The sequence below is a fragment of the Eriocheir sinensis genome, chromosome 8, assembly GCF_024679095.1.
Source record: "Eriocheir sinensis breed Jianghai 21 chromosome 8, ASM2467909v1, whole genome shotgun sequence".
Lineage (NCBI taxonomy): Eukaryota > Metazoa > Arthropoda > Malacostraca > Decapoda > Varunidae > Eriocheir > Eriocheir sinensis.
In genome coordinates this window covers 7,226,510-7,251,460 of record NC_066516.1, presented here as the reverse complement: position 1 = coordinate 7,251,460, position 24,951 = coordinate 7,226,510, and the positions used below count along the sequence as shown (strand labels likewise).

Below are 24,951 nucleotides of genomic sequence, written 5' to 3'. Positions count from 1 at the left end.
TAAAAGACCTAAAAGCTGTGCTCTGTACCAAGCAACAGGAATAAATATGTTATCCTCTGCTCCCTTCCTGCCCTTCATATTTCACTTTCTTGCTTTACAAATTAATTTTACTTACTTAAGATTATTATTAAATGAAAAAAATTTAGCTCCTACTCTAATAATTATTTTTTTACACCAAATATATTTGGATATATTCCATTGTGGAGCACTTTATGCCTACCAGTCCAGGTGACATCAAGCATGCATATTTATAGCTCCTTCTTAAACAAAGGCACCGGAAGTAAATCTCTTCCTCAAATGCAACACGCAAATTGTATTCTGAGTGTTCATACCTGATTGCCTCCCAGACCATGGCAGTAGCTAGTGCCCAGGTTCTCCCCACTCTTGCGGCCGAGTGTGTCGAGGCAGCTCTGTGTCTCTGCGTTGCGGATCTGTACGAAAATTAATGTCAGGGACCTTTTATAAGGATCTGTTAAAATAATTCCTCAACATATCAAAATCTCTTTTTGTTTGATACAATTTGGTTGCTAAAACACCTTAGTTGAAAGACTGAGTAAATATTGATAAAGAAAGGCCCTCCTTTGTTAGACAGAAACCTTCATTATGTAGAAAAAAATCTACAAGGCTGTACAGCAATATACATACTCTACAGCTTTAATAACTGCTAACATTTAATATATAGTCAAATTTTAAAACAATTATGTAATGCCAGTAAATTATTCTAGTTGTATTAAAAGTTGAAACATGCATTTCAACATCAGAAAGAAGAAGTTAGGCATCTACAAGAGTGACTCACCTCTCCCAAATAGAAGTAATCAAGAGGCATCTGGGACTCTGGGTAGATGTTCTCCAGGAACCATCGGAAACTCTTGCAATTTAGGTCCTTCCTGAGTTTCCTTCGGCCACTCACGTCTCCATAGTCAACACTCCGCGCACCTGAGCCACACAGCAACACTCAGCACACCAGACTCATGGGGTTAATGCTCCCTGTTTCCTTTAAATCTATCTTGTGGTCTTGCAGACTTTAAAACATCAAGAGAAAAACTGAATGCAAGGGCTAAAAAGTTACTGTGGCCAGAATACATAATCTAACAGATGAATTATTTAGTCAAAGCCTAAGAATTAAAATGACCACAAGGGATGCTTAATTTACTATAGTCTATTCTTATGTAAATTGAAAAATGTCAGATCTACTGTTAATAAATCTACTGTTAATAGACGTCACAAAATTGTTCATGAAAAATCACATTAGTCAAATAATCATGGAAAGATTTACATTTTTGTCAGAGCTGTCTAGTTGTTTTGAGGGGAATATTAAGGAAACTCTAAATGTCAACAGTTTGTGGTTGTTCTGAGTGAGTGTGTGGTTTAAGAAGGCAGCTGTAAAGTGATTTGATGGTGTGCTACTCCCACTGTTATTGCTACTTATGCTTTAATAGGCAAAGGCAACACTAAAATAACTATCAGTGGAAGCCCAAGGTGCAGGCAAACACTCAAGTGCCAAGCTATCTAAATAAAGGGCAGTTATGCAGGAAGCTTTTGCATTCATTGTTAAATCTTTGATCAGTTAATGAAACTAGTTTATCTAGCATTCACTCTAAGAAGTATGTTATCATATTATGCATATGTAAAAATTCTAATGTATATCTGTGCAGCATTAATGATAAAGTCTTAATTAATAACCCCTTATATCATGCATACTGAACTCCTTTTAGTATTAGTTTTGTAAGTTCATATTCTTGTTATTAGTGAAAACATACCTGCATCAGTAATACACCCACACACGTGACATACTACAACCTACAGGAAGTTGAAGCTTTACATAATGAAGGAAGTTTAGTTCATGAAGTGACAACATGACAAGTCGCCTAAAATGTGTGATCACAGTGTGCGAATCACCTAATATGCAAGCTTTTTTTACATGTTTAAACCTTTGTGTCTGCAAGTTGAAGCTTGTGGTGAGCAATTGACAATAAAAAGCAAAGCAAAACTGACACCCCCATCTCACAGGATTTAGCCGTGTCATACCTAGACCAACTGCACATTTCCACTTTCATGCATGGAAATTATTACTTTTATTTTAATTTGAATATAATCATCATTCTCACTACTATGCCAGTTCACAGCCAGAGTTATATTGCACAATAAATTGCATGAAACTAATATTTTCATTGTTGAAGATGAAAATATGCAGATAGACATCGCTTCATTGTTGAGCCTCACAAACATTTGAAAACAGGACACCGACACATCATGGGTTGAAGGTGTTCTGCAGCTTCTTTGGACGTGTTGTAGCACTTTATTCATCGTAGCATCCTAATTTTACTGAGGCTAATTTTATTGAGGGGCACTGGTTGTATAATGCAGCATCATGTACTACTGCTATGAACTAATTGTTCATCTCATTATGAATGGACAATTTCCTAGCAGTAGTTAATTATAAAAGTCTACTGCTTAGATTGTAAAAGTCATTCTAACTCTTGGTGGAATGAAAGTTACTGCTTCCATGTGCTGCCTGTATAGCCATGTCTGGGCAAACCCTCAACCGTGGCTAACTTTGATTGTTACGATGTGTTGCTCCTCTTATTCATTATAAAAAGGCTGAATTAGTATACTAAATTTAGTGGATGCAGTATACTAAATTTTTCTCTACATCATTTAAAAAATATTTGCTTTAACAAATAGGAAAACAATTATTTACATATAAGGAACTGAATCTATGTACGTACCTTTTATGCAACATAAGTGCTATAGTGTAATGGATAAAAAAAAAGCAATCTGAATTGACAAACACAGGTGGTGAGTGAGGGTGGGGCATCTACGGGTAGTGAGCATGAGGGTGCGGCAGGGGTGAAGGCTGTGTGTGGCTGACCTGGATTAATGCTGTAATAGAATTCTTTCCAGTCGTCCAGCCACACCTCGGCGAGACGTGCGTTGTTTTTGTTTACAATTTTGGATGTGCCCCCTGGGAAGGTATACGGAGTGGACTTGCGGAACACGTGACCCACATGGGAGCAAGTGGAGATCTCTAGGGTACCCCCACACATCCACACCTGTAGGATGATGGTTCAGTCTGGTGTGAGCCAAGCGGCCATGCTGGAGCTCGGGCCTGTGCACTGCAGGAGCAAGCGCTAATCTACCGTACATCTCCCTGCACCCGAGGCCCCAAACCAACCTGATGCTGCTCGTCCACCACCTCCCAAAGCTGCTTTAAAACCCTGCTTCTTCAAAATGTACATGGCTAACTATTTCTGGCCATTGCCTTCAGAGCTCATGTGATGTGGAATGGGGTGCTGATGGAATGCCAAAAACTCAATTTGCATTACTTACTCCTCAAGAAAAGTTCAAATCACACTAGCAGATGTAATTATGCACTCACATACTGAAGTAAACATGTCACACAAAACTCGGTTATTTGTTTTGGAGGAATATCTGAGAGAGAGAGAGAGAGAGAGAGAGAGAGAGAGAGAGAGAGAGAGAGAGAGAGAGAGAGAGAGAGAGAGAGAGAGAGAGAGAGAGAGAGAGACAGAGAGAGAGAGAGAGAGAGAGAGAGAGAATTTAACTAAGCTCTGCCAGCAACAGCCAATACATTTATAGCAACCTTTTCAGTTTGTATAGTCTCTGAAAAGGTTTTAAATGCATATTAGTAGAGAGTGTTTATATACAAAAATGGGAAATTTTCATTGTTAGTACACACTCAGCTGTCATAGTATTTTGGATAAAAGCTTCAATTGTTCAGTTATTTGACGTTTTAGGTTGCTGATATCCAGAACACTGTTTGTATGACGGGATGCTTTATGCCGCTGGCCCGCAACCCTGCAAAGTTCATCAGTTTCATGTCTGTTTCTTTGGCACACGAATCTAAGAATTCTAATAACAAATAATACACTCTTAAGTAGATTAGGTAGTGCCACTGAACCATTCTTTAAGTGCAATCTCCGAAACAGACATAAGACTGCTTTATGAAGCTAAATGTTCTAGTGGTTAGTAAAACTTATAAACAGAGTTAGTAGAGCAAGGTGAAAGAGAATATCTGCTACTGCAAACACTATCTAGAGGATGTCTTCTAAGTATGTCCTGAAAGAGAGTGTTAGTGGTGAATGCCACACTAGGTCTGCATGTCTGGTGAGAGAGATCTCTCTCAGGGTCACCTCCAAACTGCTTGTAAAGTCAGAGGGAAGGTGGCTGGGCCGTCAGGGTCTAGGGCAAAGAAGATGGGGGCAGAAGAGCAGATACCTGGGTTCATTTCAAAGAAAAAGTCTCTCCACTCGTCCATCCAGACCTCAGCCACACGGGCAGAGTTCTTCATGACCACGTTGACCACGCCCCCCGGGAATGAGTACGGGGACTTGTCACGGAACACATGGCCCACGTGGGAGCAGGGGATGATCTCTAGCGTGCCTCCACACTGCCAGATCTGAGCACCGGTGTGATGTTATTCTGACCCACAGTTCTCCTAACACACTAACCTTGTTATTATGAACAATTACCTGTTTTGATTGCTCAGCATCCTGCCATATGCAAGTCATGGTGCTAGGTAGAGGGTTCTCATGAAACTATCATGTTACTGACTTATCTTAATCATCCTTAAGTGTTGTACGAATGGTGATGGAACTGTAGAGTTTATGATCAAGTACTAATGTGAGTGATAATTATATGATTTATTATAAGAAAAAAGTGATGATTTGGAAAATGTACCAAGATAATTTTGGAAACATTTGGCACAGTTTTAAGTTTTTTTCTTTTTTCCAAATCTGTCCTTCATTTGGTTTGTAAATAAGAATTGTTATGTTACAACCACTATTCAAAAAACTAAACAATTCTTATCACATACTGTGACCATTACTAGATTACAGTATAACCCCACTACATTAATATCTCAGCCCCTCCAAGTTACTAACCTAGCCCTGCCAAATTAGTAACCTTTCATCACAAAATCTGCCACTTGACCCCACCAGTTAAGGCATCTCAATCTGCCTGTAATCACTAATTTCATATATCTTAAAGTGTTAACTCTGATATGCTTATATTACTTAACCTTGACACTTCCCTGAACCCACTCTTGGGGTTAAGAAGGGAAGTAGATAAGTTTAGTTTTAGAGGCATTGGTTGGTATGTTTAACAAATCTTGAGCAAAAAATAGTTGAAAGAAGTTACACAAACCATCATTATATACCAGTTGATGGGAGTCACATTCATAAAGAGGAGGCACAAAACTTGTTCTCCTCACTCACATAATACATATACTAAGTTTAAGCATGATAGATATAAATATAACAAACACTTAACACCCCAGGAGCACTCACCCTGAAGGACATTTCTAGGTTCTCTCCTCCCCATATGTCCATCCCTTCATCATAGCGACCAATCTTCTCAAAATACTCCTTGTCAATGGCGAAGAGGCCGCCTGCCATGGTGGGCGTCCTGAGAGGCTGGGTCCTGTCTCCCCCGCGCCTCTCCATCTCACGCTGAGGAACCCGGTACCTGCCAGACAAACAGACAGCTTTAATCATGTTCTTGTTTAAATCATGATCTCAAAAAAACAGTACTATATGGGATCATCTATAATATATATGTGGAATTGATTGCACTGAAAAGAAACTGCTTGAACTCATGGGTATGTGTTTAATTACTACTATGCTTCTTGGTATAAGAGGGCAACAAAAACATCCATTGCCTTTATCAGCATTCATCAAAGTATAAAAAATGTAAGTGAACTAAGAGAAAACCTTCCATTGCTTGATCTTTTCTATGTTGCAGTGATGGCACACCAAGTGCAAAGTGCCGTCAGCAGTGCCAAAAATACTTTCGAACAACAAACATAAATAAAAGGTTAAAAATAGAGAAGTTGGGAAAGTGATACTAATAAATCCAGAGAGGGAGGTGCAGAAATTTATGGAAAGATTAAAAATGCAAAAAACTGAGGATAATTGAGGAATAATAATAATAATAATAAGATGAGAAGAAAACGAAGAAGCAAAAGAATCAGAAGAAAAATGATCAGCAGAAGAAGAAGACAAAGAAGATGAAGAAAACGAAGAAGAAGCAAAAGAATCGGAAGAAAAATAAACAAGAAGAACACGAAGACGAAGAAGTAGAAGACAAACAATAATAATAATAATAATAATAATAATAATAATAATAATAATAATAATAATAATATGAGAAGAAAACGAAGAAGCAAAAGAATCAGAAATAAAATGAACAGAAGGAGACAAAGATGAAGAAAAACGAAGAAGAAGCAAAAGAATCGGAAGAAAAATAAACAAGAAGAAGAACACGAAGACGAAGTAGAAGACAAACAAAAAAAAGATGACGAAGAAGAAGCAGAAGAAAACAGAAGAAAAAATGTCCGCCTCACCATCTGAAGTTGAGTTTCCAGTTGAAGCCGCCCCAGGTCATGTCGGAGGCCGTGACGTACTCGAAGGTCTCGTCAGAGATGACGTCGATGATGGGGCACACGACGCGGGCCCTGAGAAGAATTAATTGCGAAAAGAATAGGATAAGAATACTGGTGCTGCTGCTGCTGCTGTGTGTGTGTGTGTGTGTGTGTTTAGATCCATTCACTCTGCTTTACGGTCATGCTGGAAAGTCTCTCCTTGAAATTGGGGGGTTCCCAAAGTGTCATAAATTCAAGTCCACTTTGGCTAACTCTGGAGGAGGGGAGCCGCGCGCCGTCCTTAACTCTCGCATTCCTGTCCCGCCTGATTTATGCCCTCCTCCGTTTCCTTCCTTCTGCCTCGGATCAAAAACACATGAGGCTCGTTGGCCGTGAAATAACGCGCATTTGACTCTCCGCGGGGGCCTGCTGCGCCTCGGAGGAAAGGAAAAGTCTCCCTCGCAAAGTTATACTTGACCGTACGAGGAAAATAAAGGGAAATAATAATAAGCGAATGATGGTTTACCAATGATGATGTTAGTTTCTAAAGAGTGAAATAATAGGAAGATGCCGACTGCTAACTAGAGTGATATTAATCAGGGGAGTAGCTGTCCTTACTAACTGACCGCACGAGGAAAATAAAAAAAATGAAATAAAAACTTGAATAACGATGCTGATTCCCCGATAATGATGTTTCTGAGAGACGAAATAATAATGGGATAAAAGTGATAAATGTAATAACAATGACAAGAAGAGCCGTCCTCACCACACATGAGCAAATAAAAGGGAAAAAAATATCACTGGAGTAACGATGATGATTTACCGACAATGGAGTGATGTTTCTTAAGGTTGAAATAAAAATGAGGTGCCAACTGATAACTAGCGATAATAACGAGAATTGGTGGTAATCATCGCGCTCATTGGCCGAACGAGCAAAATAAAGGAAAAAAAGAACTATACACACATTAGAGTAACGATGTCGATTTACAGATAATGGAGACGGTATTTCTAGAGGGTGAATTATCAGTAGTAATGGAGTGTCTGCCGTCCGTTGAGTGGAGTTGGGATAAAAAATAAAAAAAAAACGTCGAAATTAGGCAATATGGAGGTTGACCCTAGATTCCAGTTTTATTTCTAATGCAAAATAAATAAATAAATAAATAAAAATAAACTATAACAGTTTGCGAGCTAACGATGGTAAAAAAAAAAGAGTAAAGTGGATCAAGTAGTATATCGCTTGTCACACAAATAATACTTCAGTAGAGGGGGAAGAGGAAGGCATGGCAGAAATTATGAGTAAGATACCGACCCAATGGGGGATAAAGTTATTTGAATTATCTTGAATGATCATCTTTTTACATTAAAGTTTCTAGGTTTTGGCGTTATAAGTAGCGGTGGAGGAAAGGCGCTGCGAGGGGGAGGAGGAGGAGGAGGGGCCTGCATACAAGATCATTCGCCTGAGTCTTGGTTGGTTCGGATCCTTGTTTTGAACTAACCAACCTCGTTCATATAATACTAACCTAAACTTCATACTAACAATGCAGCCGCACTACCAACTTAGCCCTACTAAACACGAGTATATCTAGACTTACTAATGTAAAGATCTAGCCCCACAAAGTTACTGAGGCTGAAACACTTAAGCTTCGAATCGGTCACGAAATGGTCCGAATCAGGCAGTGTCGAATGATCAATAAGTATACGAATCAGCTTGTAGCAAGGAGGCTGGGAGGAATAAAATGCCCATCAGCCGCGAGACTTCGTAGGTAATGCAAGTAACCGTTCCCAGCACTCAGGCCCAGTGTGTGAAGTTCCTAAACCGTCGACCTCAGATGCGTATGGGTGGAAGGATGTGAAGTAAAACAAAAAAAACACTCCGGTATGAATTTTGAGTGTTCTGGATTGGTGGGTTGTTGTTGAAGTTGATGAGTAGAATGATTAAGAGGGAATCAATCACGTGCTCTCTCTCTCTCTCTCTCTCTCTCTCTCTCTCTCTCTCTCTCTCTCTCTCTCTCTCTCTCTCTCTCTCTCTCTCTCTCTCTCTCTCTCCACAAAACGACAAAGACAACAGTTACTAAGGTTGCTACTACTACTTATACTACTACTACTACTACTACTATTACTTTCACCACCACCACCACTCTTTCTACCGCTAATGAACCGTCCAGCTCAGGTTAACTTTAGGGAAGAAATAAACAAGGGAAAAAGACTGGAATTGTGGCCTTTACGTGCATAAACAACAGTTATTAAGGGTCATAAAAAACGAAACTTTTCATGCATTTTAAACACGGACTAAAAATATAAGACTACTACATTATGCGTATATATCTTTTTTGTTTTTTTTGTAGCATTTTATCCAATTCCGGCATCAAATATTAAGCCTCTTGAATTTCTAAAGCCATGTTACTAGTAATAATAATAATAATAAAAATAATAATAGTGACTTCCATCCGCGAGAATTGTTAAGCCTTGTAGTAATGCTCTCTCCTCTCTCTCTCTCTCTCTCTCTCTCTCTCTCTCTCTCTCTCTCTCTCTCTCTCTCTCTCTCTCTCTCTCTCTCTCTCTCTCTCTCTCTCTCTCTCTCTCTCTCTCTCTCCTTCATTTTTTATTCTTTCTTTCCATATTCCCTTTCCTTTTTGCTTTCTTTTTCTTTCTTACTTTCATTCTTTATTTTTTCTCTCTCTCTCTCTCTCTCTCTCTCTCTCTCTCTCTCTCTCTCTCTCTCTCTCTCTCTCTCTCTCTCTCTCTCTCTCTCTCTCTCTCTCTCTCTCTCTCTCTCTCTCTCTCTCTCTCTCTCTCTCTCTCTCTCTCTCTCTCTCTCTCTCTCTCTCTCTGACATACACCGTTTTCCTTGTATACTACTTTCCTGGCCCAAAGAATTAGAAACTCCACTTTGCCTCACCTCCTCCTCCTCCTCCTCCTCCTCTTCCTTGCACGGGGTATATCCTTTTCAAAATAGGGAGGACATAGTAACTCCAGCCGCCTGTCAACTTAGCAACATTTCCTCCCAACGTATGAGGACGGAGTGTGCTTGCCGTGAATTTACTCCTGATGTGTTAGTTTTTGAGAGAGAGAGAGAGAGAGAGAGAGAGAGAGAGAGAGAGAGAGAGAGAGAGAGAGAGAGAGAGAGTGTGTGTGTGTGTGTGTGTGTGTGTGTGTGTGTGTGTGTGTGTGTGTGTGTGTGTGTAATTTACCCTCTCTCTGATCACGTGCTGGACTAGCTACCGTCTGCCATATACTACACTCAATCGTTGTATACTAACTGGAACTCGAATCGGATTATCCCTTTTTAATTACACTACCGAGCCTTAGCGGGAAGACCTACTATGTGAATGTGTGCAGTCTCACTTATACGCTTGAGGCACCTCCGCTTCCGATGTATAGCCAACCAACAGATAGATAAATAATTTTGGGAAATCAGGTTTATCAAGAACTCTAATAATTCGTAGCGTGGAGCGAAAATAAAATAAAGATTAGTTTAAATTGAAAAATGAATATGTGAAGCAAAAAAATAATAAGCGTATAAAGCAAAAAATAAAAGAGGGAAGTGTAAAATGAAAAGAAATTAACATATATAGCGAAAAGTAAAATATAGGAAAGTGCGAAATGGAAAATAAAACACATAAAGCAAAACTGTTAACAAGTTCACCCCCGGCCATGTGATGAACACGGGAGATTACGCGCTAATTGATACAGATTGAAACATTTGAAATAACCGGAGTAACGAATAAACAGATTACGGAATTAAAAACAAAATATACAGAGAGAGATACAGTCCGGTGCAACAAGACAAGACGCGTCTCATCCAGAGTCTACTAATGGAGAGATTAGAAGCCACGTCATCGCGGACCACAGAAGAAGAAGAAAAAGAGGAAGAAGAAGAAGAAAAATATCAAGAACAACAACACCTTAGCAATCACAACAGTAGGGAACCGTAACACACACACACACACAGAGAGAGAGAGAGAGAGAGAGAGAGAGAGAGAGAGAGAGAGAGAGAATGTTGAGGAAAAAGAGAAAAGCCAGCAGACCCGTACGGGCGCTCAAACCAACTCCCAGTCTAAACAATTTTGTGCAACTCAAAAAGTAAAATATTTCAATGGCGACAACAACAGTACACACACACACACACACACACACACACACACACACACACACACACACACACACACACACACACGGGGCAGGCTGTAACTGGAAGTTGTCGAAGGGATGATGAGTGAGTGAGGGAGGGAAGGATAGAGGGAGGAAAGGAGGGAGGGAGAAAAGGAGGGAGGGAAGGAGGGAGGGATGAAAGACACGATTGATGCAATGTTCCCAGGTGATAGAAAGCCCTGTGGTAATTAGCTAAGGTGAACGAGGACGTGTGTATGTGTGTGTGTGTGTGTGTGTGTTCGTTAGTTGGTCGCCCGCTCAGCAGTTCTTCGTAGTTGTGCCTCCTAAAATATCTTTCTTCTTCATTAACTTACTTGCGTCACACTGCATGCTCTTCATTCCAAGAAGGCTTTATAAATTCTCTCTCTCTCTCTCTCTCTCTCTCTCTCTCTCTCTCTCTCTCTCTCTCTCTCTCTCTCTCTCACCTGTCCTCGGCGATGCGTGCCAGCAGGGGCTCCAGCCAACCCTCCGTGCACTCCACGTGGGCGTCCAGGAAGGTGATCACTTGCCCAGTCACCTCCCGCGCCCCCAGCAGGCGGGCGCGGATCAGCCCTGAGCGCTCGCCCGTCCTGAGCACGCGAACGGGCACCGGCAGGGTCTTCACGTGCTGCTCCAGCTCCTCGCCGAGGTAATCTGCATGCGGGAGAATAGTCGGTCAGGTCTTCAATGCACTCATAGGATTCCGGTGCCTTTAAAGGTTATCAGAATTTTGTTATCTTTCACGAATAGACAACTCAGAAACCCGCTGTAACATCATTAATACATGCACTAAATAAAACAAAATGCTATGACTGGTGAAAATTGTAGAGGTCCGGTGCTTATATAAAAAAGAACGCCGATATTCGGTAAGTAAAACATACTCTATTAACTTATCATTGCCTCAGGTCCATGAAAAATGTTGGTCTGACTTCAGGTACTAAGGTAGGCCCTCAAAAAATAATAATACCCTTAAATTTGGGTATCAGGGTGTAAGTGGGAGACGAGGAGTATCCCTGCCAGGGCGGCGAGGCGTGCAACAATATACTGAGTGGCTAACTAATCGGACTAAAGTTCACATTATTACGCGTACCGAGCTCTCTTTACAACTATTTCCCAAGGCCACAGAGAAGACTAACCGGGTTTCATGGTTGATTTTTTTTCCGTTCAAGGTGCAGAGGCCGTGTAAAACTATCACTGGGATAAAAAAACAGTCCATGATAATCCCAACATCTACCACGAGAGGCTTTTCAAATAGGCGAACTGAGGGGCCGTTACGTTTAAGAATGCGGACTTAAGGACAGACAGCCGCCGCCCAAGCAACCCCTAGCCCCTCAAACATCGGTGACGGGGCCAAAATTCGTGACGAGCCGGAAAAGATCGACCCTCTTGGCGGACCCACTGAGGCACCGTGCAGGGCTTCACGGGAGGTCTGCAGGCGGCGTGACGGAGAGAGAAGAAAAGAGTTACGCTCGCTCTCTCCTTGGCTTGTCCTCCGCAGAACCCCGAGACAAATTGGTTCATTAGCGGAGCGCTTCCAGTCCCGCCCCGCCCCGCCCTGCCCCGTCTCCTCTGGCACCGCTCCATCCTTCCTCGTCCCACCCAGTCCCTTTTCTCGCCTTCTCCAACACTTCCTTTTCCTTTTCACACCCTGTCTCTGCGTGTCCTGCTCTGCCAAGCCCTACCGCCCTACCCATCCTTTTTCACTCCACCCAGTCAATCCTTTCTCTCATCTTCTCCTTTGCCTTTTCACACCTCATCTCTGTGTTCTGCTCCGCCCCGCCCTATCCAACCTTTTCAGCTCCACTCATCCAGTCCGTCTTCGCCTCCCTTCAACACTTCCTTTTTGCTTTTCACACCCCATCTCTTTGCGCCCCCCTCGCAATGTTCTGCTCTGCCTCGGCCTTATCGTCACGGAAACCACTCCATTCGTTTTCACTCCACACACTCAAGTCCTTTTTCGCTTCACTTGGTTCTCTCCTTTGCCTTTTCACACCACATTTCTTCACCCCTCTTACTATGTCCTGCTTCGCCCCGCTCTATCACCAGGGAAACCACACCATTTTTTTTCACTCCACCCGCTCAGCCCTTTTCTTTTCAACCCTCCACTTTTTCCAGGTCCATTTCTTCTTACATCCAAACGTCCTTCCCTTCACTCCATCCTGCCCGGCCCTTTCTCATTCCCGCTCACTGGATTCTGGTTCTAGGGAGTCCTTTCTCGCTCTTCCCCTCTTCCTAATACAGCCGGGAGCCGTATCATTCCTCTCCTCCCACACAGTGCCTCGGCCGGCCCTTTTCTTTTCAACCTTGCTCCGCCCTCGGCCCCGTCCGTCCTCTGATCGCATCTTTCAGGACAACGGGTAAATTCAGCTCCTTCACAGCGGCATTTATAAACGACAAGACCAGCGGCGGAGCATGCAAATTACGACCATTAATTTTGATCGTCGGAACAAACCTTGCAGCCTCCGATGGTGTGTGTTGGGGGGTGAGGGGTAAGGGGTTGTGCGTGCGTGTGTGTAGGGGGGGTGCGTGCGTTTGTATAGGAAAAATAGTGCTTTTGATACCAGCGTTTGGGCACACACACACACACACACACACACACACACACACACACACACACACACAGTGGAAGTGATCGTAAATAAATGTACCTGAATGTAAATAGGTAAATTCACCTACGTATAAAAGGGCATAATGTGATTTTTTTAAGGGATAATTGCGTGCGGCGGCGGGGCGAATGGGAAACAAAATAATTCGTTTGTGTTATCTTCAGGGTCCGGTTTCCGTGGAGCGAGTGCGATAATGCTTATTTTACGTTCTGTGATAATTAAGTCTGATTAACACACAACACATTTCGCCTGGGGCTCGTGGGAGGGAAGGAAGGAAGAGGAGGAGGAAGAGGAAGAGGAGGAGGAAGAAGAGGAGGAGGAGGAGGAGGAGGAGGAGGGAAGCTTGAGGACGGTGATAAGAACTCCTCGACTCTCCTCCTTTTCCGCCTCTCCTACACGTCTGGCTAAACAGGTCGCCTCCCATTTGCAGTCACACATTCTTCCTTCCTTCTCGCTGAAATCCAACGACCAACAGCACTGGGAACGCTAAATATGTGCGAGTCCGCCGTGCACGCGTGGGGGAGACGCTCGGAACGCCCAGGTGGCATGCACTGCAGCGAGAATGAAAGCAGATACGGAAATGACGCCGTGTTCTGAAATGAGAATGCCTCCTTTTACGACTCGTCTGAATTCGTGGAGGACGCGATTGTAAAAAGAAACAAAACTCTTCCTTTGTGAGCGCCCTATTCTGCACCTCCACCTTCCTCGCTCTCCACCCTCCCGCTACTCCCCTTGAAGCAGCTCTTGTGCAGAATACGTAGTTTCCTTCTTTCTCCCTTTGTCACTTTCCTCCCTTCCTCCTCTAGTGCTAAAACCAACATGACAAAGAATAAGAAGGAAACAAGTGCACGAGTCCATACTACATCTGGTCAAGACGTCTGGAGTATACATTGGATACAGTATACATTGGATAAAATATACATTGGATACAGTATATACTGGATAAAGAATTTAGAGGATGGGACGCACGGGCCATCTCCAGCTCGGAACCAAGAAGAGCGTAAGAGGGTTGGCCAAGATCAAACAACTGGACCTAATCCGATTTCCTGTCTATTAGTGAAGCGTCCAAGGTTCCATGGTGACCTTCTCCACATGTTACACTTTCGATATGTTATTTTACAGTAAAGGAGGTAGTTCAAGGGTAAAAACAAAACAAAACATAAAAGTCGCTGAGTAAAGAAAAGAAAATTGAGCAGAGAACAGATGTGCATATCCCCATCCGCACGACCACCCGCCCGCCCACCTACCTCGTTCAGAAGCGTCGTCGACGAGCAAGATCTCCTGCAGCAGGGCCCGCGGGGATCGCTGGATGATGGACCAGACGGTACGCAGGAGGGTGGACCACGCCTCGTTGTGGAAGACGATCACGATGGAGGTGGTGGGCATGAGGGGCGGGTACCTCTTGGTCTTGCACCTGACAGAGAAGATGGGGTCATTGTTATCATTATTACTACTACTACTACTACTTCCACCTGCTACTGCTACTACTACAACTACTACTACTACTACTACTACTACTACTGATACTACTACTACTTCTACCTACTACTACTACTACTACTGCTACTACTACTACTTCTACCTACTACTACTACTACTACTACTACCACCACTGCTACTGAAATATATATGTGCTTAAGTAACTGCTGCTAAGGTATACGAGAGACCCGGTTTTATACATCCTTGCTTTGGGAACGATAAAGGAAATGGATTTTCAGACTAAAACGTCCCCCGGTTGAGTCGTAGGAACCCACGCGCGGGGGAACCTTGCAACATTATAAATAAGTATAACGAAAGCTGAACCTCGTCACTACTCGCTTCATATAGACCGGTAAACACACACACACACACACACACACACATACACACACAGACATACACACACAGACATGCACGCGCAAACACGCATATATGAACGCAATTTCCACAGAGCGTTGGAGGAAAATTACTGCACACATCAGCTCCATTTCAATTAAAGTGTTCAACCATCTCCTCGTCTGCAGCTCTGGCGCCGACACCTCTCCCACCCATGTAGGCACCCTTTGCAACAAGTCCTCGCCACTCCTACCAACTGCGGCCCTTTTCCAACCTTCCTTTACTAACAAAAAAAAAACTTCCCAAAATCTTCTCTACTTCAAGACCCACCAACCTCTTCACCTCTACTCATGGCGCTCAGTAAACCTCATTAACAACCCTGAATCAAGAAGAGACTTTCAGCCATGACCTCAACACCTCAACACCTTTGCAATATTCAATCCAGAGGTCTCAAGAACCACTACAAGCTTGCCTGCCTGCCCACCACAACTCCGTCAAGCAGAGAGACTTTCGGACATGACTTTTTAACCTCAACACCACTGCAGCACTCCACCTGAGGGTCTCAGCAACCCCACTACAAGCCTGCCTGCCTAACTTTCCGCCACAACTAACTCAGCAGCGGCCGCTCAGCACTCCCGACGCAGCAGGCTAGGCAGTCCCGGCAGCAGCAGTAGCCGTAAATCTGTTTCAGGTCGCCAGGAGAGTGGGTGGGATTTTAAAGGAAGGCAGGAGGCCGGTTCGACTGACACAGAAATACTGTGTGGCTGTTATGTGGTGCTAGGGAGGACGACTCCCTAACTGCTTAACACCTCCTTCTCTCTGTCTGTGTTGCTCTCTCTCTCTCTCTCTCTCTCTCTCTCTCTCTCTCTCTCTCTCTCTCTCTCTCTCTCTCTCTCTCTCTCTCTCTCTCTCTCTCTCTCTCTCTCTCTCTCTCTCTCTCTCTCTCTCTCTCTCTCTCTCTCTCTCTCTCTCTCTCTCTAAGAGGCCGGTTCACGTCTGACAGAATACTTGATGTCTCTGTTCTCTCTCTCTCTCTCTCTCTCTCTCTCTCTCTCTCTCTCTCTCTCTCTCTCTCTCTCTCTCTCTCTCTCTCTCTCTCTCTCTCTCTCTCTCTCTCTCTCTCATTTGTTCAAAGTCGTTTGCCCAAATATGAGACAAACGAGCTCATTATTGTCATGTTTCTTATTTATTTTCATTGCTATTTGTATTGTTTTGTTCTCCTTTCCTCTCGTCTCGTCTCGTCTCGTCTCTCTCGTCTCTCTCTCTCTCTCTCTCTCTCTCTCTCTCTCTCTCTCTCTCTCTCTGTCACCCACATCTGTCTCCTTCCCACCTTCAAGATCTTCCTCCTAGACAAACAACCTCGAGCTTCCTCCCTACGACAATGGACACACACACACACACACACACACACACACGCACACGCACGGACTACACCAAGAGAGAGAGAGAATCCTTCCCAAGTGGTTTCTTAATTGCAGGTAGCCACACATACACGTCCTAATGAAGTGTACACAGAGCGGGGCGCACAGCAAACACCGGCGGCCCGCCCTGGCATGGGGGTGATGGTAGAGGGGGAGGTGAGGCAAAGAGGAGCGGCCCGTAAAGGTAAAAGACACCAGCGGTAATTGCTTTTACTACACTCCATTCACTCGCTGTCTCCCTCTCACACCCGGAGCGAGCACAGGTGAGCAAGCGAGCCATTACTATCTGCTCGTACTGACTCACTAACTGACACCTTTTAGTTAATGAGATCGTTCCATTATGTGAAGTGTTAGTGCTCTCTCGACTCGTCCTCCTCCAAGACTCGCCCTTTATTTCCCTTCAGAGGTCCTTCGATACGTGATGTTCCAGCCCTGCATACATTTAACCCTTTAAGATGCCCTGATGTTCCCTGCACGGCTCCAATGGTCATGCCCTTTGTCCTGCCTCACAGCGTCTCTCACTTTTACTTACGTCTCACACCAACCATACAATTATAACAACCAGAACTGACCAGAACTAGAACCAGAACAACCTTGCAAGTCAAATTACATACCTCACCTCACAAATTAATAGCTCATGCATCCTCTAAACTTGGCCTTACATGAATATGACGTACAGTGACTAATACCTGACTATAGTGCGCGCCAGCTATTTCATTAATCTCTTATAGCGTTGCCACATATCTGTCGCTCCGCCTACAACAGGGTCTAGCTCCCACAAATCTCTCTCTCTCTCTCTCTCTCTCTCTCTGTCCCGAATTTTAACAGATTTTGTACTTCATGATAAAGATTTATCTCCCTCATAATTTACTTTTTACTGTTCGTTCGCTAACTTTTGTTGCCAAAGCTGTCCTGTAATTAACTTTGGAAACGTTCTCTGTAGGTCCTCCGTAGTCCTTCTCTTTCTGGAAATACTCGTGGACGTTGAAAACAATGTCCTTTGCCTGACTACTCAGTGAGGTCGTGACCCGACAACACTGTTGAACACTGTTGTCACGTTTTCTCCACCGTTTTATAATAACCTAAATATATAAGTAACAGTACACTGTGTAGCTCATTGCAGTTTGAATTAAAATAATATTAGTGTGTGTTTATATCTTTTGAAAAGTTTTTTTTTTTAAATGACGCACATTAATTAAAGCCAAATACGTTCACTTGACATATGAGCATTTTTCACGGCCCTCCCTCTCACGGGCCAAATTAGCTGGCGCGCACTATAGCCTCAACTTCAAATTACACACTCACCCTCTCACCTCTCACTTCTCAGTGCACTTCATGCATCCCATATATTGAAACCTTACCTCAATATAACACCTCCTTAAAATGAAGCCCCAAGCCTCAACAGATCTATATAGTCTCGCCTCACAGATTACTACCTCACGTATCCCCTAAACCTGACCTTACCTCAATATCACTCAAGAACAATTAAAACTCGACTAGCCTCAGCTCTCGCCTCATCACGATGCAACGCACGCCCTCGCTCCCCTCCACTGAAGAAGGCACCTCACTTCTCCACGCCCGTCTCAACTCTGCGCTCCCTTGAAGAAAACACTTTACTCTCCGCCTCTTCGTCCCTCCTCCCATCCCAGCTCTGACAAGACCCAGACCAAGGCCAGACTCACCCCTCGAGGCGCACGTCGGGAAGGGAGCGGTTGAGACTGATCGAGTCGGACGCGAGGAGGTTGAACTGGTTGAGCTTAAACTTCTCCTTCATGAGCGCCTCCTGCCCCGGCGCGGTCCTCACCGGCTTGCCCATCTCACCCGGCTGCCCTGGGTGTTCCTGCACGGTGGGGCGCGGCTCCCAGCGCTTCAACTGCCCAGGCGGGTAGTCCAGATGCCAGCCCTGTAGAGGGGAAAGGGAAGGAGGTGTTAGGAGTGCAGGTGATAGGTGTGACTGTGGTGTTGGCGTTGGTGATGGTGGTGGTTCTGCTACTGGTGCTGCTGCTGGTGCTAGAAGATAACAGTGGTGGTGCTGGTGTGTTGGGGGATAAAGTGGTGTACTGGGGCATAAATAAACATGCACGGACACTCCCCATTCCGTCCCTCCTTCCTTACTGATAACTTGTGCCTTTCCGAATCTTTGGCACACGGGTCATCTGCGTATACTAGAGATAACTAACACCATGACATTACACAAATAACGAGAAACATGCGTACATTAATGACCATAGCTGATGTCGTTGTAGGTTCTGCTTGTTATTATACTCTCTCCCTTCGCCGTCGAAATAGGCGTTAACGTTACAGAAGACGATATCATTTCGCGTTTTCAGTGAGACTATAAATTCCTGCCTTTCAATATTGTGTCGGGCAGAGCTCAAGGCCCGGCCATAACTCTCCTCGCTGTTGTGGGGGAAGCGGCGGCGGGACGTGGTTGTGGTGGTGATTGTGATGATGGTGGTGATGGTGGTGGTGGTGGGGAGGGATGGCGGCAGTGTAGTGAAGATAACACACAAACTACACACCAGTGATGACATGGAGTGTGTGTGTGTGTGTGTGTGTGTGCGTGTGCGTGTGTGTGTGCGTGTGCGTGTGTGTGTGCGCACCAGAAATCCGTGAAACCGTGCCATCTTTCAAACGATAAGTGCCACTTTCCCCGAATGAGGGGCATTGTTTCTCTCTCTCTCTCTCTCTCTCTCTCTCTCTCTCTCTCTCTCTCTCTCTCTCTCTCTCTCTCTCTCTCTCTCTCTCTCTCTCTCTCTCTCTCTCTCTCTCTCTCTCTCTCTCTCTCTCTCTCTCTCTCTCTCTCTCTCTCTCTCTCTTACCGGCACTTAACATATTCCACCACTTGCCTCCAGCTGCCGGAAGGGTGTCATACGCAATCAACATTTCAGGTGACATGATTAAGCAACAAATTATTCATAATTATAATTTTCTGGCCGGCTCATGAAACGATATCCGAGCGGTGACTCCGAACGTCAGGCGCAGGCAAAAACGCATTAAAATTCGACATAGGTGGAGTGACACCTTTGCTGATAGGATGATTAATCTCGTACGCTGACGGGGACAATTTATGATGTAGTTCACACGCATCTCCGTAATGTGATGTCAAATTGGAAAATAGTCATTAATGTGCAGCGTTGCGTTCCACCCAGCGGCTTGCGGGGCGCGGCGGCGAGCCTCCCCTCGCTGGACGCGCCGCTGCTTTGGGGCTCACTTGTCATTGTCTCGTGCCGTGTCCACGCGCACACAAACACACACAACACCATGCAGGGGGGGGTGGGGTCACCAGAATGGAGCGGCCTGTCAGTCAGTCATTCTGGTCGGAAGGTCACTGGTGGCGCCGACAGCACGATCTGTCAGTCATCTCGTCACTCAAGGGGCCTGCGTCTTTCCCTTCGCTCATTTGTTGTCCTTTTATAATATTACGGAAATAAAGTCTCAATGTCAAGTTTTTCAGTGTTTCCGTGCTTCACACCAAACCGTTAACATACCTGCTCCGTGGCACACGATTCCAAGTCCACCTGCAATAGAGCCAGCAAATACATCAGTCCCTTTGTCCTCGCTGCACAGTCTTGCTCTAGGTCTCCTGCGATACTTTTTCCAATAAATGAGGCAGCTTAGAGGCAAAACAAAACAGAGAAAGACCCGAAAACACTGCTGCTCCACAAGGGAGACGGGAGGAGGTCCAAGACAGATGGTCAATTTGGGATAGAGGCGTCTAGACACTCTCCTCTTGATTAACGTTACAACGACGCTGGAGATGTTACGATTCCCTGGACGAGGTGAGCCGCACTCCTTGTAATGCTTGTCACTCACCCTAATACACCTGCCACCCGGAACACACCTGTACCACACCTGCTTCCTCTCATACCCTTGGAAACACCAGTCCTCATTTCTTCTTTTTGGTGAGATATATGTCGAAGTGTGGTTCTCTCATCCCGTCTTGTTATCTATGCAGCTCTCCTATTTCCTCCCCGCCCTCTCTCTCTGCCTCCCCCTTCCCGCCTAGCTAAATGCCTCCGCTTGACGTCAATTTCTCGATGTTGGTCAAAGTTGGGGAGTTTCTCTCTCTCTCTCTCTCTCTCTCTCTCTCTCTCTCTCTCTCTCTCTCTCTCTCTCTCTCTCTCTCTCTCTCTCTCTCTCTCTCTCTTCCATGTGAAATTCTCCCTCCGCCTCTTTCTCCCTTCCTTCCTTCCTCCGCCTCGTCTCTCCTCCACACACATACACACGCACACACACCAAGTTTCCCCTCCAATCTTCCTCCACTTTCTTAATTGCCAATTCCTTATCCTCTCAGAACGGACGAGAGACGCAGGGAAGGAGAGGAGGAAATGAGAGAGAGAGAGAGAGAGAGAGAGATTCATTATCCTCCACCCTAGTTTAGAGCCCCTGACACGTGTAGCTTGTCTTTGTACACGACAGGACGAGGGAAACTTGGCGAGGCTGCTTCTTCTCCGAACACGAGATATTCGGGTACTTTTGGGTAATTCTGAGAGAGATGGAGAGATAGAGAAAGATAGAGAGAAAGAGTTACTGACTGCCTCGTCTCTCTCTCTCTCTCTCTCTCTCTCTCTCTCTCTCTCTCTCTCTCTCTCTCTCTCTCTCTCTCTCTCTCTCTCTCTCTCTCTCTCTCTCTCTCTCTCTCTCTCGTATATACTTTTAACATCATCTTTTTTTTTTCTCGTACTATATCATAAAAAAAGTTTGCATTCTCCTTTTTTTAGTTACATTACACGATTTTTTCTCAATTTTTTCTACTTTACTGCTTATTTTTTTCTAATTTTGCCTCCTCAAACTTCTCTTTTTCTTTGTTTACTTCATTACACCACACGTAAGATAAGTAACATCAGAAAGCAACCAGGGCTTCAATTCTGCAGCTTTTCCTTTTCACTCTCTTCCCACTTTCTTTTAACTCTTCTGGCAGCTCTCCGTTTTCTTTCAATATTCCTCGCTCCATTTTCTATTTTGGGCTTCACTCTTCTCAAACTTTTGCTTCATGGTCTTAATCTTTAAATCCTTTCATCAATCAAGAAACTAATCGAAAATGAGAGAGAGAGAGAGAATTTTCCATTGTCTTCGCTATTGCACTTCTAAAATATCAATAGCGCGAAACAAGCCCCGTTCCTTTCAGAGTCCCGGCACGTCTCTTTCACATCGGGATCTCTTCTATTCTATTCTTGGTATATATATCTCTCTCTCTCTCTCTCTCTCTCTCTCTCTCTCTCTCTCTCTCTCTCTCTCTCTCTCTCTCTCTCTCTCTCTCTCTCTCTCTCTCTCTCTCTCTCTCTCTCTCTCTCTCTCTCTCTCTCTCTCTCTCTCTCTCTCTCTCTCTCTCTCTCTCTCTCTCTCTCTCTCTCTCTCTCTCTCTCTCTCTCTCTCTCTCTCTCTCTCTCTCTCTCTCTCTCTCTCTCTCTCTCTCTCTCTCTCTCTCTCTCTCTCTCTCTCTCTCTCTCTCTCTCTCTCTCTCTCTCTCTCTCTCTCTCTCTCTCTCTCTCTCTCTCTCTCTCTCTCTCCGGCACGATTTCCATTCCTAGCGGGACCCACTTGTTTTTGCTCCTCACTTCCTTTCTTTTTCCTGCTGCGTCGCCCTATTCCTGACACTTTTCACTCTTTCCACTTTCGGCTCTTCTTTTCCCTTCGCAAGAGCTGCTACGATGCTCAAGATACAGACAGGGGACGAGGTAGCTTTACGTGGGTGGGATGCTGGGTTAAGATGTCCCTCTACTTAAGTATGCCGACATTAAAAAGATGGAGAAAGGGTCTGATTAGGAAAGTGAGGTCCGTCGCTTGAGAACTTGCCACCTATACTTGCCCTAAACTGCTCTCTCTCTAATCTCTTGCACTTCTTTTTTTATGTGGTGGGATAAATTTTCTCTCTCTTCCCTTCCCTTCCGATATTTGCTGACGTCACTTGATCTGCGAGGGTTTGAAGTGCTGGAACTACTTGTTTTACTTTTTTGTATTTTGAACAAGCCCTTTTTTTATGATTTCGTATCCCTCGCTTTGAGTTAGGCCAAGCTAGTCAGCGTGCAGTGAGCCAAGAAAGTAAATATTACCTTCGTCCATGAAATGATATGAGAGCAAACTAAAACATATGCCATTTAGAGTTAGCGTGGTCCATTCTTTCTGGTTTTACGGTAAATTGCCATAACGTGGACATCGCAGTCGTTAACCGTGTCCGGGATTAATGGATCCTCTTCCGCTACAATGGCACGCATTAACCTTTCCTTTCTACGATCTAGTTTTATTTTATCCATAATATAGTTATCATCACGACTCGATTTTACGTCTATTGACAGTACTAAATGGTAAATGTATCCTGCCATATAGTGTTCAGCCCACCAACACCATCATCATCATCATCATCATCATCATCATCGTCTCATCCATCTCTCTCTGTTTGTTATTTTGAGACTATTTAGCTAGTAATAGTAGTTGTACAGAATTGACGACCCAGTAGTAGTAGTAATAGTTAGTAGTAGTAGTAGTAGTAGTAGTAGTAGTAGTAGTTGTCTCTCGCCACCTGTGCTCTAAAGAACTCATCCATACAGACTCAAAGGACACGAAAGGGCAGAGCTAAACATCAAAGACAAGTAGCATCACCCTACCCTCTCGACATTTACCTATTATTCTCATTCCTGGCATCTCTCCCATTCCTTGTAGACTTCATCTGTAGCCCCAGCACGCCCTCCCCCTCCTACGCACCCCTCCCTATACCTATTTTTCCGACTTATCCTTCCATTCCTAGCACGTTGGTCCATTCTACACACGGCCGGCACATACCACTCCCGTCCGCGCCACGTCCCCATCCCCTTCAATTAACCAGAATTCTCTTAAAATTCATAATCTTTCTTTAGAGCAGCGAATCTTTTTTTCTCCCGAGGCCATGTCTGACTTGATTAAGGTAGAGGAATAAAATATGGCCTAAGTTTCCAGAGAGAGGGGAGATAAGAGGGGGAGGAGGGAGGAGGTGAATGTGAGAGGAGGAGGTAGTGTGGCGCAGTGTGGGGGATGAGAGAGAGAGAGAGTATGCATGTGTGAGTATTTCCCCTTCCTTCTCTAATTTTGTTTTATTCTGCCTAACACGACCTGGGAACTACATAAAGACATTGCTCAGGGAAGGTTAGGTTAGGTACGTAAGTTGGGTCAAGAAAACTTACGAGCTACAAAAAGGTGAGAGTGAAGCATGTGTCGAAGTTTAATTAAAGGCTGAAGCAGGTAAGGCAAGAGGCAAGTAAGTTCATCCACCTGTGTGTGTGTGTGTGTGTGTGTGTGTGTGTGTGTGTGTGTGTGTGTGTGTGTGTGTGATTTTTTTTACATCAAAGGAGACAGCTCAAGGGAAAAAATAAAATAAAAACAGCAACAAAAAAGTCCACTAAAAGCAACTCCGGCAAAAGAAAAAAAAGAAAATGAGAGGCCAAAGAGAGGTCCATATATAGCTAACAACATCCTCCAAAATAACTGTGACGTAGGAAGCAACATTGAGAAATACAGCGAGCCACATACAAACAAGACACGTACACTAAAAAAAAAAAAAAGCATGGGGTACAAAACGTGGGAATATATACAAAGAAATGGGCATATACAACATAACGACGCTGATAATATACAACACAACATAGATGAGGACAAACTATACAGAATCTTAACCCTGAAAATAAAAGAATAAAAGTGATCATAGACAAAATACATAAATATATTACTACTACATTAGAAAATGAGATAGATAGATAGATAGATAGATAGATAGATAGATAGATAGATAGATATAGATAGATAAAAAGAAGATAGGTGGAGAGATAGACAGACTAACGGACAGAAAAAAAAGAAGACGAAGAAGTAGAAGAAGAAGAAGAAGAAGCAGAAGAAAAAGAAGAGGAAGAAAAAAAAAAGAAAAGTAAAAACGAAAACAACAACAAGCAGCGCCTTACCGATAGATCCAGGTCCTCGTGTTCACTCTGGTGGTTCCTGATGGCGCGGCCCTTGTGGTGGTCGGCCCGGCCTTCCCGCGCCGAGCCGCCGCCGGCCTCGCTCCTGCTGCAGCCCCAGCCGTTGCCCGTCGGGCAGTCGCTGTAGTACATGATGACCCCCACGTCCAGCACGAACCACACCAGGGACGTCACCAGCACGATCTTGCACGTGTGGACTCGAAGACGGGATGAGCGGAACATGGTGGTGGTGGTGGTGGGGACAGATAAGGTAATTAAAGGTAGGGTAGGTTAGGTATTGTAAGGTAAGGTAATGAGGTAAGGTAAGGTAAGGTAAGGTTAGGTAATGAAGGCAAGGTGTGTTAGGTTTTGTAAGGTAAGGTAATGAGGTAAGGGTATGTTAGATAAGGTAAGGTAAGGTAAGGTAAAGGTAGGAATGTGTTGGTAATAGGAGAGTAAATGGAAGCTTTTACATGTGATGGTTTTCAATATACTAACGTTTGACTGTTTATGTCCGTGGATTAGTTTTTATTTGTTTTTGCGTTTGTTTAGTGGAATGTAAAACGACACACACACTTACTCTTTTTGGTGCTGTTGTGTGTGTTTGTGTTCAAGTTGGTTCCGTTACAATTAGTTTACGGGTTGGATGGAATGTCGGTGGGTGGTTTTTG

At 44.2% G+C, this 24,951-nt stretch overlaps 1 protein-coding gene and 2 long non-coding RNA genes across 5 annotated transcripts in view; 2 read left to right on the top strand and 1 right to left on the bottom strand.

Moving 5' to 3' along the window:
• LOC126995444 (uncharacterized) overlaps positions 1-966 on the top strand; it is a 15,200-nt gene extending 14,234 nt beyond the window's left edge. The window contains exon 3 of the long non-coding RNA XR_007750329.1: positions 762-966. This is a non-coding gene — a long non-coding RNA (uncharacterized LOC126995444). The remainder of the gene's footprint in view (positions 1-761) is intronic.
• LOC126995442 (polypeptide N-acetylgalactosaminyltransferase 5-like) overlaps positions 1-24,523 on the bottom strand; it is a 25,442-nt gene extending 919 nt beyond the window's left edge. Inside the window, exons 1-9 of one of the 3 annotated variants that reach the window (XM_050854994.1) lie at positions 24,284-24,523; positions 18,035-18,255; positions 14,364-14,530; positions 10,957-11,164; positions 6,362-6,472; positions 5,307-5,484; positions 4,237-4,417; positions 797-936; positions 333-431 (exon numbers count right to left, since the gene is read on the bottom strand). In XM_050854994.1, the coding sequence (XP_050710951.1) occupies positions 333-431; positions 797-936; positions 4,237-4,417; positions 5,307-5,484; positions 6,362-6,472; positions 10,957-11,164; positions 14,364-14,530; positions 18,035-18,255; positions 24,284-24,523 (1,545 nt within the window). Of the gene's footprint in view, positions 1-332; positions 432-796; positions 937-2,872; positions 3,054-4,236; positions 4,418-5,306; positions 5,485-6,361; positions 6,473-10,956; positions 11,165-14,363; positions 14,531-18,034; positions 18,256-19,843; positions 19,913-24,283 lie in introns of those variants that run through there. The other 2 variants (XM_050854993.1, XM_050854995.1) reach the window with 2 other exon arrangements.
• On the top strand, positions 24,472-24,951 carry LOC126995443 (uncharacterized). Its single transcript, XR_007750328.1, has 2 exons — positions 24,472-24,603; positions 24,675-24,951. It is a non-coding gene; the product is annotated as an uncharacterized LOC126995443 (long non-coding RNA).